At 37.0% G+C, this 23,138-nt stretch overlaps 1 protein-coding gene across 13 annotated transcripts in view; it reads right to left on the bottom strand.

Moving 5' to 3' along the window:
* The window catches only part of SLC9A9 (solute carrier family 9 member A9), a 693,980-nt gene that overhangs the window by 502,819 nt on the left and 168,023 nt on the right, over positions 1–23,138 (bottom strand). For all 13 annotated transcript variants that reach the window (XM_023260486.2, XM_023260485.2, XM_019810605.3 and 10 more), the window contains one exon: positions 309–386. In XM_023260486.2, the coding sequence (XP_023116254.1) occupies positions 309–386 (78 nt within the window). The remainder of the gene's footprint in view (positions 1–308; positions 387–23,138) is intronic.

Raw genomic sequence — 23,138 nt, 5'->3', positions numbered from 1 at the left:
TGGAGGTATTTTTTGTTCTTTTTTTAAGTTCATTGAAATCCAATGTCCATCTTATACTTAAAGCATATCTTCATTCAGACTAGCCACATTTCAAGGCTTAATAGCTGCATGTGCCCAATGGCTAGTGTATTGTATAGATCAGATTTAGAAGGATTATAAGCATGTCAGATTTGAATCTGTATCACAGGTATCTAAGATAATGATATCCTTACAAAATAAATAAACCCATAAAATAATTGCTTTTTCATTAGCACTGGTAAAATTCTCTGCTAAATGATAAAAGAAGAAAACAACCACTGTATATTTACCTTCTTCAGGCTATATCCTGCATGAAATATAATTGGTGGCAGTAAAACATTGAAGAAGATTTCTGGATCAAATGTCATCTGCCAGAAAAGATAAAAGTATAATTACAAAGATGATCCTTTGGGTCACTAAAAATGTGCTTTAAAAATACAGTTATACTCACCTTTGGTAAGGTTGTATGAGGTATATTAACATGCTATTAAATTAGCACAGATGAAAATTGGAAAAAATGCAAACAGAAATTCATAAATGCAATATAACTATGAAGTAACATTTTCAATGTACAACCTATACTCCATTCTATAGCTAGCAATAATAACAACAACTCAATAAAACCCTTCTAGGCAAAGAAAACTCTTATCATTGATTTTGATTAGTTATCCATTCTTCATATATCAAATATCTTTATTATACATATATATTTATTTATTTTCTGGTCAAAGAAATTTTCTGGTAATGCTCAAGCATTTTAGCTTCTGACAAGGACTTATTTGAACTTTCCCCAAGTAAAACATTTTTTAAAAGTTTGCTCTTAGTTTATCCTACTTTATCCCATTCCAGAGTTTAAAATATTTTCCAAACTTTATGTAAAAATATATTTGAAAGTGAAAATGGATTTTTCTAGTGTTTGTTTATTGGCTTTTACTTAAGTGTTAACATAAAGTTGGCCAGAAAAAAAAAACTTATTTGGTGTCAAATACAATGAAATGAAATAAAGAGACTCTTGAATCTAAACCTACTATTTGTTGGGAAATCTGAAGATGAAACTCTTTTAATCTTTAAAGTCTTACTTAGACTTATTTTCTTCTTTCTCTACCCCATTCCCCAAATACACAATGTCGTTCATTATTTACCACTAAGGCCTTTTACCATTACAATATTCATCAAAATCTTTCACATATAGTTTTCACAATTATAATATCCAATTTCCCCTCCCTTTTTTTTGCCTTAATTCTAACTCATCTCTAGAGCTGGATCTCAGAAGCTACTCTTCTCTGAAGTCCACTTTGATTTCCCTAGTTTCTTAGGTGTTTTTTTCCTTTATTTAAAAAAAAAATTAACGTTTATTTATTATTGAGAGACAGAGAGAGACAGAGCATGAGCATGGGAGGGGTGGAGAGAAGGAAAGACACAGAATATGAAGCAGGCTCCAGGCTCTGAGCTGTCAGCACAGGGCCCGAGGCAGGACTGGAGCTCACAAACTGCGAGATCATGATCTGAGCCCAAGTGGGACGCTTGACCTTAATCGACTGAGCCACCCAGGTGCCTCTCTTCTGTGTTCTTTTAGCACTTTGGATCCTCCTCCTTTTCCATAATAGCCCCTCAATTCTACTCATGTAACATTTGGGAAGGGGTAGGTGGGACTCAGCCGGGTCTCAGAAACTTAATTCATCCATTGATGTTATAACATCTTGTATCAATGAACATTCAGGTAGATCAACTATGGGCCATTCATAGCTCTCTGTGCCTCAGTTTCTTCATCTTTAGAATGAAGATAATAGGAAGCGTGGGTGGCTCAGTCGGTTAAGCATCCGACTCTTGGTTTCAGCTCAGGTCATGATCTCACAGTCATGGATGGAGCCCTGCATCAGTCTCTATGCTGAGCTTGGAGCCTGCTTGATATTCTCTGGCTCCCTCTCTCTTTGCCCCTACCAGGCTTGCTCACTTTCAAAATAAACAAATAAACATTTATAATAAAAAAATAAAATATAATGAAGGTAATAAGATGATACCTAATTCTAAGGTGGTTATAAAAATTAAATCAATTAAAATTTGTAAAGCCTTTGCAGCATTACCTAACATCTAGTAAGCACTTGTAAATACTTATCCCTAAAGAAAATAAAATATATGAATAAATATTTTCCAGTTATACTATTTGAAGAAACTGCTCTGCTGTTAGGAACTCTTGAAGGTTACAGCTGTGTAAAATCTGGGCAAAGAAATTATGAATCCTTCTAAGTTTGCTCTTTTTTCAAATATTATCTGATACACCATTATTGATCTATTTTTATGAGGCCTCTTTGAAAGTATATCAATTGCATATTTGAAAGTTTTTAGCAAAGAGATGTATTTCTGAGTGCTGGGGGAAGGAAGCAATGCAGCTGTGATCATCTGGAAGAAAAAAACACAGTGGCACAAACATTTTGGACAGCAAATCCCTTGCCTCAGCAGTTTTTCTGCAAAAATCAGGTTAATCACTCAACCAGAACATTTCAATAATCAGAATGCCCCATTCCCTGCATGCAGGTTAACTAATGTACTATTGAATTATATTTTCTGGAGCAGCCAGATGAAACTGGCAGGCTGAGAATGGCATGCAGCATACGAGGATTTATTTGTATATACAAAACAGATTTGTGTTCCTTTCAGACTTGCTATAAGCTTAGGAACTGCTAAATCAGAGTTCTGGGAGTAACTCCAAACCCAGACAATTTCTCAGAAATGGCTAGATCTGCTGCTGCACCAATCTCCAGATGGCGATTCCACATTTCATTTTCCTCAGATTTTGTGTTCAAGTCATGGCCTTAGAGGTGAGACTGTTTCTAAGGCCCAAACAATTAAAATTTTTCAATATATAGTGAGGGGGAAAACATCTAAGACAAGTGAGTGGGAAAAACAGAAAGCTAAAAATATTTCAGCTAAAGACATTAGTCTTTTACGATATAAAGCATAAAGGCCAGACCCATCCAACAGAACTTCCTGTGATAATGGAAATAGACTACAATTGTACTGTCCAATATGGTAGCCACTACCCACATGAGCTATTAAGCAATTGAATTTCAGGCTAGCGCAACTGAGGGACTGAATTTTTTATTTTCACATCTCCTGAGTAGTAGCTGGCAAAGGCAATTATCCTCATTTTCCAGAGACAGGAGAGGAAATGAATGGCATGCTCAGTGTTAATCAGTGTGACAGGGATATCACTAAGAATTGGGCACATATGCATGGGCAAACTAAATGTGTAGTTTCTGAGGGAACATCAGGCTAACATAATTACTTAGGGCAAGATTTAGGAATGTTTAAGAGGAGTTGGGACTCAGATATGATTTTACTATTTTGGTAATTCCTGATTCCTTTGGAAAAGTGGAAGTGGTTAACACAATAATGTGTTCATTCATTTTCAATGATTTTTTTTCATTAAAATTTTAACAAGCCTCTGCTACAAAGTACTTAAAGATATACTGATAGATATACTGAACCCATGAAGGCTATAGTCAAAGGAAGGAAAGATGATATTCAAGCACAGTAAAAGGAACAGGGCTAGGCTGTAATTCAGAGTTCTCTAGGACAGAAACACCAAAACACCATTCTGGGCTGGCTGACCCTGCAGGGAGGCTTGATGTTCAAGCAGCATATAAGCTTGGCTTTAAAGGATGGATAGGAGCCTATCCATGGGGCACCACCATGTAGAACATGCTCCTTTGTCTACCCTGGGGGCAGTGGGCCAGGGTTCACCAAGCCACAGAGCAAATTGGTAGCTTCCTGGAGTTTCGGTTATACTTAATAGCAAGTGATTTGAAACATTTTAAGTATTAAAATAAATGAAGATTTATTAAAAATCTCAAAAAAATCTGTATGCACTTTTCCTATAAATAGGAGACTTCAAAGAAAACTTGGCTCACTCAGGGCAGGCAGCTTTGGGGCATACCTAGAGACACCTCAAGGGTGTCCATTTCCTTTCCTCTGCTCTAAGTTATGCTTTAGATAGAAGGCACCAGACACACTTGGGAAATAACAATAGATAATGCAGGGCTCCTGAGGGATGGAGAAGGAGGTTAATGCAGGTGCTGTGTTGATGGGTTGCAGGGTTGCCATGACATATCAATCCCTTCATCTTTGGGCTAAGGGATGGTCAGAGGCCCAAGTCTAATCCTTTCAGCCCTGAGTAGTCTCATCAGGACCCTAATTTTCCTACAGTTTACCCCCATTGACCCGATACAATCATTTTCTGTGTCATGATGGGGATAATGTTGGCATGCACTTCTTTAAGCAAAGGTTATCTCTGTAGTTATAGCTATGAAGCCAGGAAAAAGATAATCACCTCCTCACTAAGTATACAGAAAATCCTTCTTCCAACTTCCACCTTTCCTTTCTGCCACCACTTTCTCTCTTTGACCACGTAGAGCTGGATTTAAACTACATTCATTCAACCATGGAGAAAAGTAGAAATGTTTTACACAAGTAAGATTAAACAATAAAATGGCCAGTGGGAGTATAAATTTGTATATCCTCTTAATAGGGTAATTTGGCAATAGATATTCAAATGTTAAATGTCCGTACCATTTGATTCAGCAATATCTCATCCAAGAATTCATCCTGCAGATATGCCTATACATGTATGGAATGGCCCCAAGGACAGGAGCATTCATTGCAGATGAAAGAATTGGAAAAAAAATGTTGGGGATGATTAAACCATGAACTGGTTAAATAAATTATGGTGTAATCCATAAAATTGAATACTATATAACTTTTTTAAAGGCCGAGGAAACTGTATATGCATTGAAATGGTTACTTTCTATAATTTGTTGTCAAGTCAAAAGAGCAAGGTATAAGAGCATGTCTGGTGTATATAAAAAAATTGCTATGGGCTCACCAAACCCATTTCATTTTTGTCCTGGTCAGACACCTGACTTCATTTCCTTGTAGTCAGGTGGGGCCATATGACAGAGATCTAGCCAAATAAATATGGACAAAAGTAATATAAATTATTTCCAAGCCTGGTCCCTAAAAACCCCCTAGATCTTCCATGCTCTATTCCTTTCTTTGTTAGTTCATCATAAAGAGCATTTGGCAGAGGTCCCAAATCCCTAGAGACTGGCAGAGCCACTAGATTAAAGGAAGTTGGGATGATTAATTGCTACTAGAGAAGACTAGTACTCCCTTTACTGGCCCAAAGGCCACATTGGATTGGGACATGAGCAAGAAGTAAACCATTATTGCCTTAAATCATGGAGATTTGGGGGTAGCTGGTTAAAGCATTTTGCTTATTCAAGGGGATGCAAAAAAGGGGATGCAGAATATTTACATACATATATATGCATACACACACATAAACTATTGGTTGTCTCCAGTGAGACTAGGAAAGAGAAGCTGCCTTAGAGGTCACCCAATCTCGGGGTCTGCAATCTCTGCCAATCCCGGGGCTGCGTGGAGGGGGCAGGTTGATGGGAAATGGGGACAACTGCTCTGGCATCTGTCCTGAATCTGCCCTCTCGTTTCTGCCTGAGCAGTTTGGGTTTTTTACACACTGTGAAGCAGCGTCAGATTTTCTTTGAATGTAGCGTTCTGCTACTAAAAAATGTTTGAAGCCCTGACCTAATACTGTCCCCCAGAAAGTTCAAGAAACATGTGGAAGGTCAATGGGCCAGTGAGAGGCAGCAGTGAGCTTAAAAATCCTAAACCACAGTTGTTTCTCTTTTATGACATTCATATTGTTAATTTTGCTTCAAATGTCTTAAATGATGTCTCAGAATTAAAATCTCTCCTTCCACCCCTCCCTGGAGGTAACTAATACCCTGAAGTTAGAAAGTGTTTTTCTTTCCATGAGTATGTTCATGTACTTAACATATATGTGTCTGTAAGCAATAATTAATATTATTTTTACTATAGAATATTATATGTAATCAGTGTATTTTAAAATTTTACAGGGGCGCCTGGGTGGCTCAGTCGGTTAAGTGTCTGACTTCAACTCAGGTCACAATCTCGCAGTCCGTGAGTATGAGCCCTGCGGCGTCGGGCTCTGGGCTGATGGCTCAGAGCCTGGAGCCTGCTTTGGATTCTGCGTCTCCCTCTCTCTCTGCCCTTCCCCCATTCATGCTCTGTCTGTCTGTCTCAAAAATAAATAAATGTTAAAAAAAATTTTTTTTTAATTTTACAGAAACTTAATATACGTATAACTAGCATATTGCATTTGGTGTATTTTAAAATTTTATAGAAATTTAACCATAAATATTCTTTTGTATTCTTTTTACATTCAATATTATTTTTAAAGATTTATCTATATTATTAATACATGTGGATTTTGTCCAGTCACTTAAACTGCTATATAGTGTTCTATTGAATAAATATATCATCATTGTTTTTCCCTTCTCTAACAAGAGAGTTAGGGCAATTAAATTGTTTCTTATTTTTCGCTATTACTAAAAATAATGCAATGAATATTATTGTACTTAAGTGCACACATGTGAAAGATTCTCTACAAGTGGAAAATACCTACAAATGGACTGGATGATAAAGTGTATAAATCTTCAACTTTTAACACGTATCGGCAAATACTTTAAAGTGGTTATACCAATTTACATTCCCACGTAAGAGTATAAAAGTTTTTTCCCACATTCTAGTAAACACTTAGTATTGACAAATTTCTAATTTTTGCTATTTGGATAAGTATGAGCTGTTATCACATTATCGTTTACTTTGCATTTCCCTTTACTAATGAAATGAGCATAATTTTCTTGTTTATTGACCTTCTGTGATACCTCTTTAGTGAATTGTTGATCTTTTACCCAGTATGATTTTTTTCTTGCTGATTAGTTCATCATACAATTTTGTTACTATTTTGTTTTGGTTACTTATATTTCAAATATATTCTTCTGTTATCTCCTTAAACTTTTCACCTTTGTCTTTTAACTGTATTTATTGGGGTCTTTTTCAAGAAGAAATTTTTTATTTTAATGTAGCAAAATTTACTCCATTTTTACCTGTGATTTCTGCTTTTGGTAACTTATTTTTAAAAAAAATCTTTCCCTGTCCTAATGTCATATATTTTCTCCTAAAGTTTAATAATTGGCTGTTAATAATTAAGTCTTTAAAGCATCCCAAGTTTATTTATTATATGATGTGAAATAGGAATCCACTTTTATTTTCTTCTATATGGATAACTAATTATCTCGGGACTATGCATAGGTGTTTGGTAGTTCATCCTTTTCTCACTGATTTTGGTTGGCTTTCTGTCCAGTGCTTTTCAAAGATCCATAAGACATTCATTCTAATAAATACTTGATATCTATTATCCAATAGCTTATTTAATAGTTGAAATATAAGAACAGATTTATACACATAGGTATTCACTGAAGCATTATTTACAGTAGTGAAACTTTAGAAGCAATTCAAAAATCAAGCACATTTACTTCCATTACCCTGAATTTTCAAAAGCCTGAGGGAAGTGTTAGGTTATGATAATAAATAAAGCAAGTTAACAAAGTTTTAGAAACCATCTGACTTAAACCACATAGGAAAAAATGTATGTAAAAATACTGCATAGAAAACTATTTAGCAAAATTTACAGTGGCTGCATAATGTTGTAGGATTATTTGGATTTTGCTTAAGAAAAAAAAAACACCTTTACAGTCTTAACCAAATGAACATCTTATAAAGTTATCATTTAGAATTATGAACATTTGAAATAGACCTGAACCTTTAAAAATATTAAGGGATAATAAAAGGTGATAAATAATATATAAAAGAAAATTAAGAATTGACCCAGATTTGTTAGGATTTTCAGGGGGATAAAATATCTCAAAGGGCCTAATATAGAATCAGGCAAATGAGCAATAAGTGCTCATTAAATAGTTAACCCATATGATGTCCAAATTTTTTTAGTTATTTTCATTCTTTTCAAAACTTACTGGAAGGATAAGAATAGTTGCCTCCCATAGAATACCTAATATGGATGTTTAAAAATGGTGGACCACTGAAATATAAGAATTCTGCAATGCAATTTGTAGAAGCAGAACTAAATTACAGAGAAATGGCAAAAGGAGAACTTTTAATAGAAGATAATTTTAATAATCATAAATTATAATTGACAAATTATGAGACTATTATACCACAAAACTACATTCACTTTTGAAGTAAGTAAAATTCTAGAAGTTAGAAATACACTATGAACATTACACATGCAAAAATGACAGATATAAACACTGGTATTTCTCTTTTTGTAAAATGTTATTTATTTATTTATTTGTTCATTCATTCATTCATTCATTCATTCAGTGCATGAGCAGGGGAGGGGCAGAGAGGGTGAGAGACAGAGAATCCCAGGCAGGCTCCATGCTACCAGAGTTGGGCCTGATGCAGGGCTCGATGTGGGACTCAAACTCAATAAACTGTGAGATCATGACCTGAGCTGAAATCAAGCATGGGATGCTTAACCAACTGAGCCACTCAGGTGCTTCGATGCTGGTATTTCATTGGAAGTAGGTAATGTCTACAACTCCAGGCAAAATTAGGTGGAAAATTGGGAACAAAACATTTTTATAATTCTAAATATTTAAGTTAGCAGCAGGGAGTTTTGCAAAGAACATTGAACTCTGAGTCCTAAAAACAATTCTGCAACAGATCAATCTTGATCAAGTCACATAAGCTTTCAGAACCTCAGTTTCCTACTATGAAGCATGGGGGCAATACCTGTCCACCTCATGGAATAACATTGAGATTGAAATAACAATAAGAAAAGCAAATCAACTCCTTGGAAGAGGTAATGCATGGTCATTATAATTTAGGCAGGGCTAAAGTTCAGAGTCAGCTTTCCTCATAGACTGGTTCATTATCACTTATTAGTCCTAATAATTAATAATAAAAATAACAACTCACATTTCCATAATGCCATTACAGGTTGAGAAAGTGCCTTCATACATAGTATCTCATTTTTTTTTCTTCACAGCAACCCTTTGAAAGTATGGTAAACACCCCATTTTTTACAGAGGTGAAAACAAGTCTCAGAGAGTTAAGTAACTTATCCAAAGTCATATACCTTGTAAGTAGCAAGACTGACTCAAATCCTACTTTCTAATAATGAGTCCATTGTTCTACTGATAACAATGCTGACAACAAAACTAATAGTTATTATACTTTGAATACTTACTATGAGCCAAGCATTATTCTTTTTTTTAATTGAAGTATAGTAGATGCAATATTACACTAGTTTCAGGTGTACAACATAATGACTGGACAACTCTATACACTATGCTGTGCTCACTACCAGTGTAGCTACCATCTGTCACCATACAACACTATGACAATTTCATTGACTATATTCCCTATGCTGTACCTTTCATCCCAATGACTTACTCATTCCATAACTGGAAGCCTGTACCTCCCACTCCCTTTCACCAATTTTTCCCAGCTCCCCACTAACCTCCCCTCTGGCAACCATCAATTTTTCACTATATTTATGGATCTGTTTCTACATGTTTATTTGTTCATTAGCTTTGTTTTTTAGATTTCACATAAAAGTGGAATATGGTGTTTGTTTTTTTCTGTCTGACTTATTTCACTTAGCATATACCCTCTAGATCCATTTATGTTGTCATGAATAGCAAGATCTCACTCTTTTTATGGCTGAGTAGTATTCCATCCTATCTCTATAGATACCACATCACATCTTCATCCATTAATCTATCAACGAACACTTAGATTGCTTCCATATCTTAGCTATTATAAATAATGCTGCAATGAATATACAGATGCATATATCTTTGTGAATTAGTGTTTTTTTTTATTTGGGTAAATATCCACCAATGTAATTGCTGGATCATATGGTATTTCTGTTTTTAATTTTTTGAGGAACCTCCATACTATTTTCCACAGCAGTTGTACCAATTTACATTCCCACCAACAGTGTATGAGGGTTGCTTTTTCTCCACATCCTTGCCAACACTTGCTATTTCTTGTCTTTTTGATTCTGGCAAGTATAAGGTGATTATCTCCTGGTGGTTTTGGTCTGCATTTCCCTGATGATTAGTGATATTGAGCATGTTTTCATGTGTCTGTTAGTCATTCATATGTCTTCTTTGAAAAAATTGTCTATTCAAGTCTACTGCCCATTTGTTCATTAGGTTATTGGGTTTTTGGTTTTGAGTTGTATAAGTTCTTTACATATTTTGGATATTAACCACTTATCACATATATCACTTGCAAATACCTTCTTCCACCCAGTAGATTGCTTTTAAATTTTGTTGACTGTTTTCTTCAAAGTGCAAAAGCTTTTTATTTTGGTGTAGGTCCTAATAGTTGATCTTTGCTTTAATTTCCCTTACCTGAAAAGACATATCTAGAAAAATGTTGCTAAGGCTAATGTCAAAGAGATTACTGTCTATATTTTCTTCTAGTAGTTTTATGGTTTCAGGTCTCACACTTAGGTCTTTAATCCATTTAAAAAATTTTGTATATAGTGTAAGAAAATGGTCCAGTTTCAGTCTTTTGCAGGTAGCTGGCCAATTTCCCCAGCACGATTTACTGACGAGACTGTCTTCCTCATTGCCTATTCCTGCCTACTTTGTCATGGATTAATTGACCATTTAACTGTGGATTTATTTCTGGGCTCTCTATTCTGTTCTATTGATCTATGTGTCTATTTTTGTGCCAGAACCACACTGTTTTAATTATTATAGCTTTGTAGTATATCCTGAAATCTGAAATTATGATACCTACAGCTTAGTTCTTCCTTCTCAAGACTGCTTTGACTATTCAGGATCTTTTGTGGTTCCATAAAAATTACAGAATTATTTGTTACAATTTTGTGAAAAATGCTGTTGGTATTTTGGTAGGAATTTCATTGAATCTGTAGATTGTTTGGGGTAGCATGGGCATTTTAACAGTATTACTTCTGCCAATCCATGAGCATAGTATGTCTTTCCATTTGTTTGTGTCATCTTCAATTTTTTTCATCAATGTTCTATAGTTTTCAGAGTACAGGTCTTTTACCTCCTTGGTTAAGTTTATTCCTAGATAATTTATTCTTCTTGGTGCAAATGTAAATTTTTTTCTTAATTTCTCTTTATGCTACATTTTTTGTGTATAGAAATGCAGAAGATTTCTGTATATTAATTTTGTATCCTGCAACTTTACTGAATTCATTTATTAATTCTAATAGATTTTTGGTGGAATCTTTAGGGTTTTCTATGTACAGTATCTTGTCACCTACAAACAGTGACAGTTTTACTTCTTCCTTATATATTTGGATGCCTTTTATTTCTTTTTCTTATCTGATTGTTGTGGCTAGGATTTCCAGCACTATTTTGAATAAGATTGGCAAGTGTGGACATCCTGGTCTTTTTCCTGATCTTCGAGGAAAAGTTCCACATTTTTGATTATTGAGTATGATGTGGCTTTGTCATATATGACCTTTATTATGTTGAGATATGTTTCCTCTAATCCTAACCTTGTTAAAAGTTTTTTAATCATTAATTGATATTGTACTTTGTCAAATGCTTTTTTGGCATCTATTGAAATGATCATATAATTTTTATCCTTCATTTTGTTAATGTGGTGTATCACACCACATTATTTGTAGATTTATTTGTAGATTTATTTGAAAATATTAAGCCATCCATGCATCCCCAGAATAAATCCCACTTGATCATTATGAATAATCCTTTTAACGTATTGTTGAATATATTTTGCTAATATTTTGTTGAGGATTTTACATATATGTTCATTAGGGATATTGGCCTGTAGTTTTCTTTTTTCTGTAATATCTTTAGCCAGGCACTATTCTAAGTGCTTTACATGTAATTTCTTGTTTGCAACTCACAATGACCCTATAGAGTCGTTAGGATTGTCCCATTTTATAAATAGGTAAGTTGAAGCATAGGGACATTAGTTATCTCACCCAACGTCACACACTGGTAAGCGGCATATAAACCAAGTAACATGGCTCTAGAAGCTACTCTCTTAACTACAATATTCCATCTACCATTCTCCTAGGTTCGGGTTACCCACTCCACTGTTGGATATGTCCTCATTAGCTGCAAATACATAAAGCCTACCTCGGTTTTCCAGATTATTGCCATAGCACCTAGTCACAGATGATCAGAAAGTCTCATATGTTTCTGCATAAGATTCCTTTAAAAAAATTTTTTTTAATCTTTATTTATTTTTGAGAGAGAGAAGGAGACACAGGATCCAAAGCAGGCTCCAGGCTCTGAGCTGTCAGCCCAGAGCCTGATGCAGGGCTCGAACCCACGATCAGTAAATTCATGACCTGAGCCAAAGTTGGACGCTCAAGAGACTGAGCCACCCACCCAGGCGCCCCTGTTTCTGCATAAGATTCTTAACACATAAACTTACCTCTGTTACCTCTCTCTTTACTAAGGTAACCATTCATTCTGGTTTGACCAGAACACTTCCAGGCCCACTTCACTTTCAAAAGTTTCAGTTTGAAAGACAAATTATGGTTTCCTACTCCCGATCCCAGATGCCCAGATTCCTGGCCTTTCACAAACTACACATAACTTGGATTGCCTGCTGGTCCCTTCTGGGCCTATTCTTCATTGTGTTGGTTGCCTATCTCCCCAACTAGCTGTGACACTGACATGACAGTGGAACTCCATTCTAAGACTGACTTGATAACAGCAGGGGGAGGAAAAATAATAGGTGAGTGTGAGAAGGGCCTGGTATTCCATCTCAAGTATTCATTCCTTAGTACCCAGGTGAGAATTACAAAAGAAAAGATATCCAACACAACTGAAAATTTACACATCAAGATTGATTCCTCCCACCCCTGGAATTGATCCTAATCTTGGCCAATCTTTATTTATAGGCAAAAGAAATTATGCTTTTTAATCCTCTGAATACATAGGAGCATTGCAGTCTCACAGAGTTTTCATTTTTTCCCTATAATTTTTCTCAGTGTGAATAATCTTTTTAGGCCTTTGCTTTAAAGTGTGTTTACAGCTTCCCTATCACAAGACCTCACCAGGGAACAACTGGCCTGGGGAAGCTAGACAGGGAAGGGCTGAGTCAGCAAGGACCAGTCGTAGTAGGCATGCTTGAGAAGGTATGGGGAGAGGTGGAGGCGCTGAAATCAGCAGAAAGTAGATGCGAAACAGCTTGATTTAAAATTAAAATAATGTGTTTCTCAAATGGTGCATTCATCTTAAAAATGGTGTATTAAAAAACAACATTAAACTTCCTCCATCATGCCCACCTCAAACTTAATCCCAAGGAGGAAACCCATGCCTGTCCATCAAGGGAAGATGTTAAGAAAGCAGAGTAATATTTATAGCATGCCTAACACTAATTTTTTTTTCATTTTTTGAAAAGCAACCCTATAAAGTGGGTATCACTAATCCCTGTTGGTTTTTTAAGAATTTTTTTTTATTAGAGAGAGAGAGAGAACACGAGTAGGGGAGAAAGATGGAGGGAGAGAGAGAGAGAAAGAGAGGGAGAGAATATCCTGAGTAGACTCCAAGCTCAGCATGGAGCCTGATGCAGGAATCGATCCCATGACCCTGGAATCATGACCTGAGCCAAAATCAAGATTCAGGCACTCAAATGACAGAGCCACCCAGGTGCCCCATTAATCCCTGTTTTATAGATTTTACAGATAAACAAAAATATGAGAAGTTAACTTGTCCAAGGTTTCAATGCCGCAAGTGGCAGAGATAAGATTCAGCCTAAGTTTAATAGCAAAACCACAATGGACTGAATATTTGTGTTTCCTCAAAATTCATATGTTGAAATTCAACCCCCAAGTAGTTAGTTTTAAGAGGTACAGACTTCATGGGGCACATGGATGGTTCAGTCGGTTGAGCATCCAACTTCAGCTCAGGTCATGATCTCACAGTTTGTGGGTTTGAGTCCCGCATCAGGCCTGTGCTGATGGCTCGTAGCCTGGAGCCTGCTTTAGATTCTGTGTCTCCCTCTCTGCCCCTCCTCCACTTGTCCCCTGTCTCTCAAAAATAAAAAAGAGAGGAGCCAAGATGGCAGAACAGCATGGAAGTTTTTTGTGTGTCTCGCACCCATGAAATACAACCAGGCCAACACTAAACCATCCTACATGCCTAGAAAACTGATTGGAGGATTAACACAACAATCTGCACAATCTGAACCACAGAATTCAGCAGGTACATGGCGCAGAGAGGTTAATTTGGGGAGCGAGAAGCCGCGGAGGGTAGGGAGCCACTTTTGCAGGTGGAGAGAGGACAGAGACTGGGGAGAGGGAGAGAATATGGGAAAAGTACCCCTCCCTCAAGGCAGCTGGAGAGAAAGAGGAAAATTGGAAACAGCCACAGAGACTAAACTAAAAAGGGAGAAAGGAGAAGGAGAAAGGAGAAGGTTTAAATTCCATTAAGACTGTAAACAAGGGGAGCACAGGGTCACCCAACTCTGCAGCTCGACACCTGGCGGTGCTCTGGTGGGAAGGGTGGATCCCCAGGAACAGAGTGGGGTCCGGGAGGTTCTCAGGCCACACGGGGAGAAGCGGTTCCACTGCTGGAAGAACATTTGGTAGAGACTGTTGAAGTCACCTGGTCCCAGCAGACCCCAGAAAACGGCCACATTCGCTGCTGCTGGAACAAGGTCGTTAAGGGTGAAGCCTGGTGCCAGATGTGTGTTGTGATTTTCCATAATCCCTGAAATGCTGCTGCTACACTATCTCATGAACTTTTCCTGGGTTGGCTGGCACCTGGCTGCAGTCTCGGGGCACCGGCAGCAGCAGGGTCCAGCAAGCGTTCCTGGGTGCAGCTGACATTCGGCCATTGCTCGGTGAGATCCTCCCACAGAGGGGCGGAATGGGTCAGAGCCACAGTACTTCAGAAGTAAGGGGCCAGGGAAAAGAGATGCATCTGAGACAAAACTCAGGAGAGAGGTACTGCCTGGGGCACAGAGAGCGAAAAAGCAGGGAGTGGACAAAAAGCTGGACAGAGGACGGGTGCGCGATTGCTGATCCAGGAGATCAGACTGGGTAGCTGGGTGGTGCCATTTTCACCGCTCCCATGCATGCGCATATGCACCTACCATGCACTGCAGCAATCCACCCCAATAGGCTAGCAGCGCCATCTAGTGGAGAGCGGAGCCATTACACTGAGCCCTGCCCAACAGGGCCAACTTCCACTTCAAAACACAAGTCACCGCCTACTTAGTTTATGGACTATAAAGCACCAGATAGACTGACTTCTAGGGGAAAACGAAGTAATTTCAGTCCTACTTCAATCTGTTAGCAGGTCAGTCTATTCAATTTTCTTTCTTTTCTTTTCCTTTTACCTTTCTTTTCTTTTTCTTGAATACAGAAAGAGAAATAATTCATTTTATCTTTATTTAAAATGATAATTCATTTTTCATATTTATTTCCAATTTTTATTAAAAATATTTTTCTTTAATTTTTATTACTGTATTTTGTACTTCTGTGTAATTTTTTTCAAATTCTATTTTACTTCCACCATTTTATTTTAGTCTACATCAGTGTATTCACCTTTTCAAATTTTCAAACAATTTCCTTTTTCTTATTCATCTTTTTTGTTTCTTTTCTTTTTCTTGAATGCAGAAAGAGAAAAACTTCATTTTTACTTTCAATTTCTATTAAAAATAGTTTTCTTTAATATTATTACTATATTTTTTGCTTTTATGTAAATGTATTCAAATTCTATTTTACTACCATCATTTTATTTTAGTGTACTACAACGTATTCACTTTTTCAAATATTCAAACGATTTCCTTTTTTTTTCTTTTTTAAATCTTTATTCTTTTTGGTTTCTTTTTCTTGAATACATAAAAAGAAAAATTCATATTTATTTTTAACTTTATTTAAAAATAGTTTTCTTTAATTTTTTCCTACTATATTCTTTACTTTTGTGTAAATTTTTTCAAATTCTATTTTACTCCCATCATCTCATGTTAGTCTACTTCAGTGTATTCATTTTTTCAAATTCTCAAACGATTTACTTTTTTTTCCTTCCCCCGCTTTTTTTCCTCTAATCTGTCAAGCCACTTTCAACGCCCAGACCAACACACCTAGGATCTAGCATCATTTATTCTATTTGTGTGTGTGTTTAATTTTTTAATTTTAATAATATTTTAATTTTGATTTTTTTAATTTCAATTTTTCTACTTCATTAATTCCTTTTCTCCCTTCAAAATGACAAAATGAAGGAATTTACCCCAAAAGAAAGAGCACAAATAAATTACAGCCAGGGATTTAACCAACACAGATACAAGCAAGATGTCTGAACCAGAATTCAGAATTGCGATAATAAGAATACTAGCTGGAGTCGAAATAGATTAGAATTCCTGTCTGCAGACATAAAAGAAGTAAAAAATAGCCAGAATGATATTAAAAATGTTATAACGGAGCTGCAATCATGGATGGATGCCACAGCAGCAAAGATGGATGAGGCAGAACAGAGAATTAGCGATATAGAGGGCAAACTTATAGAGAATAATGAAGCAGAAAAAAGAGGGAGATGAGGCAAAAGAGCACAATTTAAGAATTAGAGAAATCAGTGACTCATTAAAAAGGAACATCAGACTCATAGGGGTCCCAGAAGAGGAAGAGAGAGAAAAGGAGTAGAAGGGGTGAACAAATCATAGCGGAAAAATTTCCTAACAAGGGGAAAGACACAGACATCAAAATCCAGGAAGCACAGAGGACCCCCATTAGGTTCAACAAAAACCAACCATCAACAAGGCATATCATAGTCAAATTCACAAAACACTCAGGCAAGGAGAGAATCATGAAAGCAGCAAGGGAAAAAAAAGTCCCTAACCTACAAGGGAAGACAGATCACGTTAGCAGCAGACCTATCCACAGAAACTTGGCAGGCCAGAAAGGAGTGGCAGGATATATTCAGTGTGCTGAATCAGAAAAATATGCAGCCAAGAATTCTTTCTCCAGCAAGGCTGTCATTCAAAATAGAAGGAGAGATAAAAAGTTTCCCAGACAAGCAGAAATTAAAGGAGTTTGTGACCAGTGAACCAGCCCTGCAAGAAATTTTAAGGGGGGGCTCTCTGAGGGGAGAAAAGATGAAAAAATACATACATACATACATACATACATACATACATACATACCAAAAGCAACAAATATTAGAAAAGACCACCACCAGAAACTCCAACTCTACAAGCATCATAAAGGCAAAAAATTCATATCTTTCAGTACTCACTGTAAACGTCAATGGACTCAATGCTTCAATCAAAAGACATAGGGTAACAGAATGGATAAGAAAACAAGATCCATCTATATTCTGTTTACAAGAGACCCACTTGAGACCTAAAGACACCTTCAGATTGAAAATAAGGGGATGGAGAACCCTCTATCATGCTAATGGTCAACAAAAGAAAGCCGGAGTAGCCATACTTATAGCAGACAATCTAGACTTTAAAATAAAGACTGTTTCAAGAGATGTAGAAGGGCATTATATCATAATCAAGGGGTCTATCCACCAAGAAGACCTAACAATTGGAAACATTTATGAGCCAAATCTGGCAGCACTCAAATATATACATCAATTAATCACAAGCATAAAGAAACTCATTGATAGTAATACCATAATAGTAGGAGACTTCAACACCCCACTCACAGCAATGGACAGATCATCTAATCAACAAATTAACAAGGAAACAATGGCTGTGAATGACACACTGGACCAGAGGGACTTAACAGATATATTCAGAACATTTCATCCTAAAGCAGCAGGATATACATTCTTCTCCAGTGCACATGGAACATTCTCCAGAATAGACCACATACTGGGACACAAAGCATCCCTCAGCAAGTACAAAATGATTGAGATCATACTGTGCATATTTTCAGACCACAACACTGTGAAACTCAAAATCAACCACAAGAAAAAATTTGGAAAGGTAACAAATACTTGGAGACTGAAGAACATCCTACTAAAGAATGAATGGGCTAACCAAGAAGTTAAAGAGGCAATTAAAAAGTATATGGAAGTCAATGAAAATGATAACACCACAGCCCAAAACCTTTGGGATGCAGCAAAGGAGGTCATAAGAGGAAAGTATATAGCAATCCAGGCCTTCCCAAAGAAGGAAGAAAGATCTCAGATATACAACCTAACCTTACGCCTTAAAGAGCTGGAAAAAGAACAGCAAATACAACGCCAAACCAGCAGAAGACAGGAAAAAATAAAGATTAGAGCATAAATTAATGCTACCAAAACCAAAAAAACAGTAGAAAAGATCAATGAAACCAGAAGCTGGTTCTTAGAAAGAATTAACAAAATTGATAAACCACTAGCCAGTTTGATCCAAAAGAAAAAGGAAAGGACCCAAATAAATAAAATCAAGAGTGAAAGAGGAGAGATCACAACCAACACAACAGAAATGAAAACAATAATAAGAGAATAGTATGCCAATAAAATGGGCAGTCTGGAAGAAATGGACAAATTCCTAGAAACATATACACTACCAAAACTGAAACAAGAAGACATAGAAAATTTGAACAGACCCATAACCAATAAGGAAATCGAATTAGTAATCAAAAAGCTCCCAAAAATCAAGAGTCCAGCCCAGGTGGCTTTCCAGGGGAATTCTACCAAACATTTAAGGAAGAGTTAACACCTATTCTCTTGAAGCTGTTCCAAAAAATAAAAATGGAAGGAAAACTTCCAAACTCTTTCTATGAAGCCAGCATTACCCTGATTCCAAAACCAGAGACCCCAGTAAAAAGGAAAACTATAGACCAATTTCCCTGATGGACATGGATGCAAATTCCTCAACAAGATATTAGCCAACTGGCTCCAACAATACATTACAAAAATTATTCACCATGACCAAGTGGGATTTATACCTGGGATGCAGGGCTGGTTCAATATCCGCAAAACAATTAACGTGATCCATCACATCAATAAAAGAAAGGACAAGAACCATATGATCCTCTCAATAGATGCAGAGAAAGCATTTGATAAAATACAGCATTGTTTCTTGATAAAAACCCTCAAGAAAGTAGGGATAGAGGGAGCATACCTCAAGATCATAAAAGCCATTGATGAACAACCCAACACTAATATCATCCTCAATGGGGAAAAAATGAGAGCTTTCCCCTAAGGTCAGTAAAAAGACTGAGTGGTCACTCTTGCCACTGTTATTCAACATAGTATTGGAAGTCGTAGCCTCTGCAATCAGGCAACACAAAGAAATAAAAGGCATCCACATCAGCCAGGAGGAGGTCAAACTTTCACTCTTTGCAGGTGACATGATACTCTATATGGAAAACCTTAAAGAGTCCACCAAAAGAACTGCTAGAACTGAGTCATGAATTCAGCAAAGTTGCAGGATATAAAATCAATGCAAAGAAATCAGTTGCATTCCTATACACCAACACTGAAGCAACAGAAAGAGAAATCAAGGAGTCGATCCCATTTACAGTTGCACAAAAACCCATAAAATACCTAGGAATAAATCTAACCAAAGATGTGAAAAATCTATATGCTGAAAACTATAGAAAGCTTATGAAAGAAACTGAAGAAGACAAAAAAAAAGTGGAAAAGATTCCATGCTCCTGGATAGGAAGAACACATATTGTTAAAATGTCGATACTACCCAAAGCAATCTACATATTCAATGCATTCCCTATCAAAATAACACCAGCATTCTTCACAGAGCTAGAACAAATAATCCTAAAATTTGTATGGAACCAGAAAAGTCCCCAAATATCCAAAGCAATCTTGAAAAAGAAAACCATAGTTGGAGGCATCATAATTCTGGACTTCAAGCTATACTACAAAGTTGTAATCATCAAGGCACTATGGTACTGGCACAAGAACAGACACTCAGATCAATGGAACAGAATAGAGAACCCAGAAATGGACCCACAAACATGGCCAACTAATCTTTGACAAACCAGGAAAGAATATCCAATGGAACAAACATAGTGTCTTCAGCAAGTGGTGCTGGGAAAACTGGACAGTGACATGCAGAAGAATGAACCTGGACCACTTCCTTACAAAAATAAATTCAAAATGGATGAAAGACCTAAATGTAAGACAGGAAGCCATCAAAATCCTCGAGGAGAAAGCAGGCAAAAACCTCTTTGATATTGGCCACAGCAACTTCTTACTCAACACGTCTCCGGAGGCAAGGGAAACAAAAGGAAAAATGAACTACTGGGACCTCATAAAAATAAAACCTTCTGCACAGTGAAGGAAACAATCAGTAAAACTAAAAGGCAACCAACAGAATGTGAGAAGACATTTGCAAATGATGTATCAGATAAAGGGTTAGTAATCCAAAATCTATAAAGAACTTATCAAACTCAACACCCAAAAAACAAGTTATCCAGTGAAGAAATGGGCAAAAGACAGGAATAGACACTTCGCCAAAGAAGACATCCAGATGACCAACTGACACACGAAAAAATGCTCAACATCACTCATCATCAGGGAAACACAAATCCAAACCACCATGAGATACCACCTTACACCTGTCTGAATGGCTAACATTAACAATTCAGGCAACAACAGATGTTGGCAAGGATGTGGAGAAAGAGGATCTCTTTTGCATTGTTGGTGGGAATGCAAGCTGGTGCAGCCACTCTGGAAAACAGAATGGAGGTTCCTCAAAAAACTAAAAATAGAAGTACCCTATGACCCAGCAATTGCACTACTAAGCATTTATCCACGGGATACAGGTGTGCTGTTTTGAAGGGACACATGCATCCCCATGTTTACAGCAGCACTATCAACAATAGCCAAAGTATGGAAAGAGCCCAGATATCCATCAATGGATGAATGGATAAAGAAGAGGTGGTATATATATATATACAATGGAGTATTACTCAGCAATCAAAAAGAATGAAATCTTGCCATTTGCAACTACATGGATGGAACTGGAGGGTATTATGCTAAGTGAAATAATGATTTCACTCATATGAGGACGTTAAAAGACAAAACAGATGAACATAAGGGAAGGGAAACAAAAATAATATAAAAACAGGGAGGGGGACAAAACAGAAGAGACTCATAAATATGGAGAACAAACTGAGGGTTACTGGAGGGGTTGTGGGAGGGCGGATGGGCTCAATGGTTAAGGGACACTAATGAACCTAGTCCTGAAATCATTGTTGCACCATATGCTAATGAATTTGGATATAAATTTAAAAAAAAGAAATAAATAAAATAAAATAAAGAAAAAAATAATTAAAAAAAAATAGGTGGGGCCTTCAGGGGTGATTAAGTCATGAAGGTAGAACCCTTGTGAATGGGATTAATGCCCTTACAAAAGAGATACAAGAGAGTTTTCAGTTTCTACCATGTAAGGACCCAATGGAACGACAGCCATGTAGGAAACAAAAAGCTTGCCCTCACCAAACACAGAATCTGCTGGTGCCTCAATTTTAGAGTTTCCAGACTTTAGAACTGTGAGAAAACAAGTTTATTGTTTATTCCCCCAGGCTATAGCATTTTTGTTACAGCTGCCCAGGAAGACTAAGACAAAAAATCTTATGCACTTCCCTATATCACTTTGAAAGCCATCAGAGTTTAAGCTGACAATATAAAGCTCAAATAGTAGAATTTTGTGACAATCACCTTGTGGGAAAGGACTTTTTGGTGAGGTAAAAAATGAGGTGTTTGGATATTTCTAATTCTCCTAAAAATGAAATTATATAGAAATATATTCAATGGTGTGCTGGTAAACCATCTCTATGGATGAAAAAAAAAATAAGCCCACAAGCCTTGACAATTTCTGTCATGTAAACAAATATGCCTACCATGGCCCATTTCAATCTACAAATGTTTGAGCAACTGGCATATAAAATACTTGGATATTTAATAAATAATCAGCTCTCAAAATCCAGGACAACCCTACTCTAGTACTCTACTGTGTCATTTTATTCCAGCTATATGTTAACTCTTTAAGTACCATTCTTGAGCACAACATCTATATAAGATCCTAGCCTATGGGAAGTATAGGAAATCAGGATATGCTCCCCCCTACCTGCCCCCTCCTCCAGAAAAAAAGTCCTTTGAGCATAAGAATTATTTTGTACTGATTATTTTGAAGAGAAGCTCTGAAGCTCTGAAGACAGACTAGAAGTTATCCTTTTGTAAGGAAAATTTACACTAAGGAAATCTCCATTTGTAAGGAAGCCTGTCTCCTTCTTAGTACCAAGAAGAGAAGTATGACTCTAACTCATAAGAAATGTATCAATGGAGAAGGCATAGACTTAAATCTGCATAACAACCTTACTCTTGTTTATATTAATTTTCCTGGTCACCTTCTTAAAACTTGCCTTCTTTCTTCTTTTTTTTAGCCAAAAATGGCACTTTAGCCTGAATTCTAAGCCCTAAGTGTCCCTAGTCAAGAACTTAGACAAATAGAAGAAAAGATTTTTTCCTCCCCTATGTGGGTCAGTATGTTGGATACTGGGATTCTCCTTCAGTGAAGGACTTGTCCCTGCTGCTAGAAGTGCTGTTAGCCCCTTCAGGGATTGTCAAAGCTGCAAAAAGCCACCTCATCCAAGCTCAGCCCTTTTTCAGAGTAGCCTGTATCCAAAGATAGAATGATTTGGTATTTTAGAGCCCAGGCCATCTCAGTCCAACTGGGTATAAGGCTGAAGAGCCATCCTAACTCCAGAGCTTCCCATGGGGTTAGCTAAACTTGTTGGGCTTGCATCATAGCTTAACTTCTCCCTTGGCCCACTCAGGCTTATTTACTTTTCCATTCATAAGGTGTTGATCTCAAGGGCATTTAACCATCCCACTTATAAACTCCACCTCAGAGTCTACTTCTTTGGGAACCCAATGTGCAACAGTGAGAAATAAAGGTGAAGATCACCTAAACATGCTGGACATTTTGCTCCACACACCCTCACCTGAGGCAGACCTCCCTAAATCAGACAGTGTCCAGTTAGTCTTGTAATCAGAAATGGGAGCAGCTGAGACCCCTGACTCTTGCTTAAATAGCAACAGGAGACAAGCCATTTAAATGCAGAGTTTCCTTATGGTTCCCATCCTTCTTGATGGTTTCCACCCGTCCTGTGCTGACAGATGTAGTTCCTACCCTCAGACTGTATAAGCCACTAATGAGCAGCTTCTTACGGACCTTAGGGAAAAAAAAAACAGGAAATACAGTGGGATGGAACCTTATTT

This window comes from Felis catus, chromosome C2 (genome assembly GCF_018350175.1).
Source record: "Felis catus isolate Fca126 chromosome C2, F.catus_Fca126_mat1.0, whole genome shotgun sequence".
Taxonomy (NCBI): Eukaryota; Metazoa; Chordata; class Mammalia; order Carnivora; family Felidae; genus Felis; species Felis catus.
The sequence above is the reverse complement of the archived record's forward strand: the minus strand, read 5'-3'. Positions and strand labels throughout refer to the sequence as shown.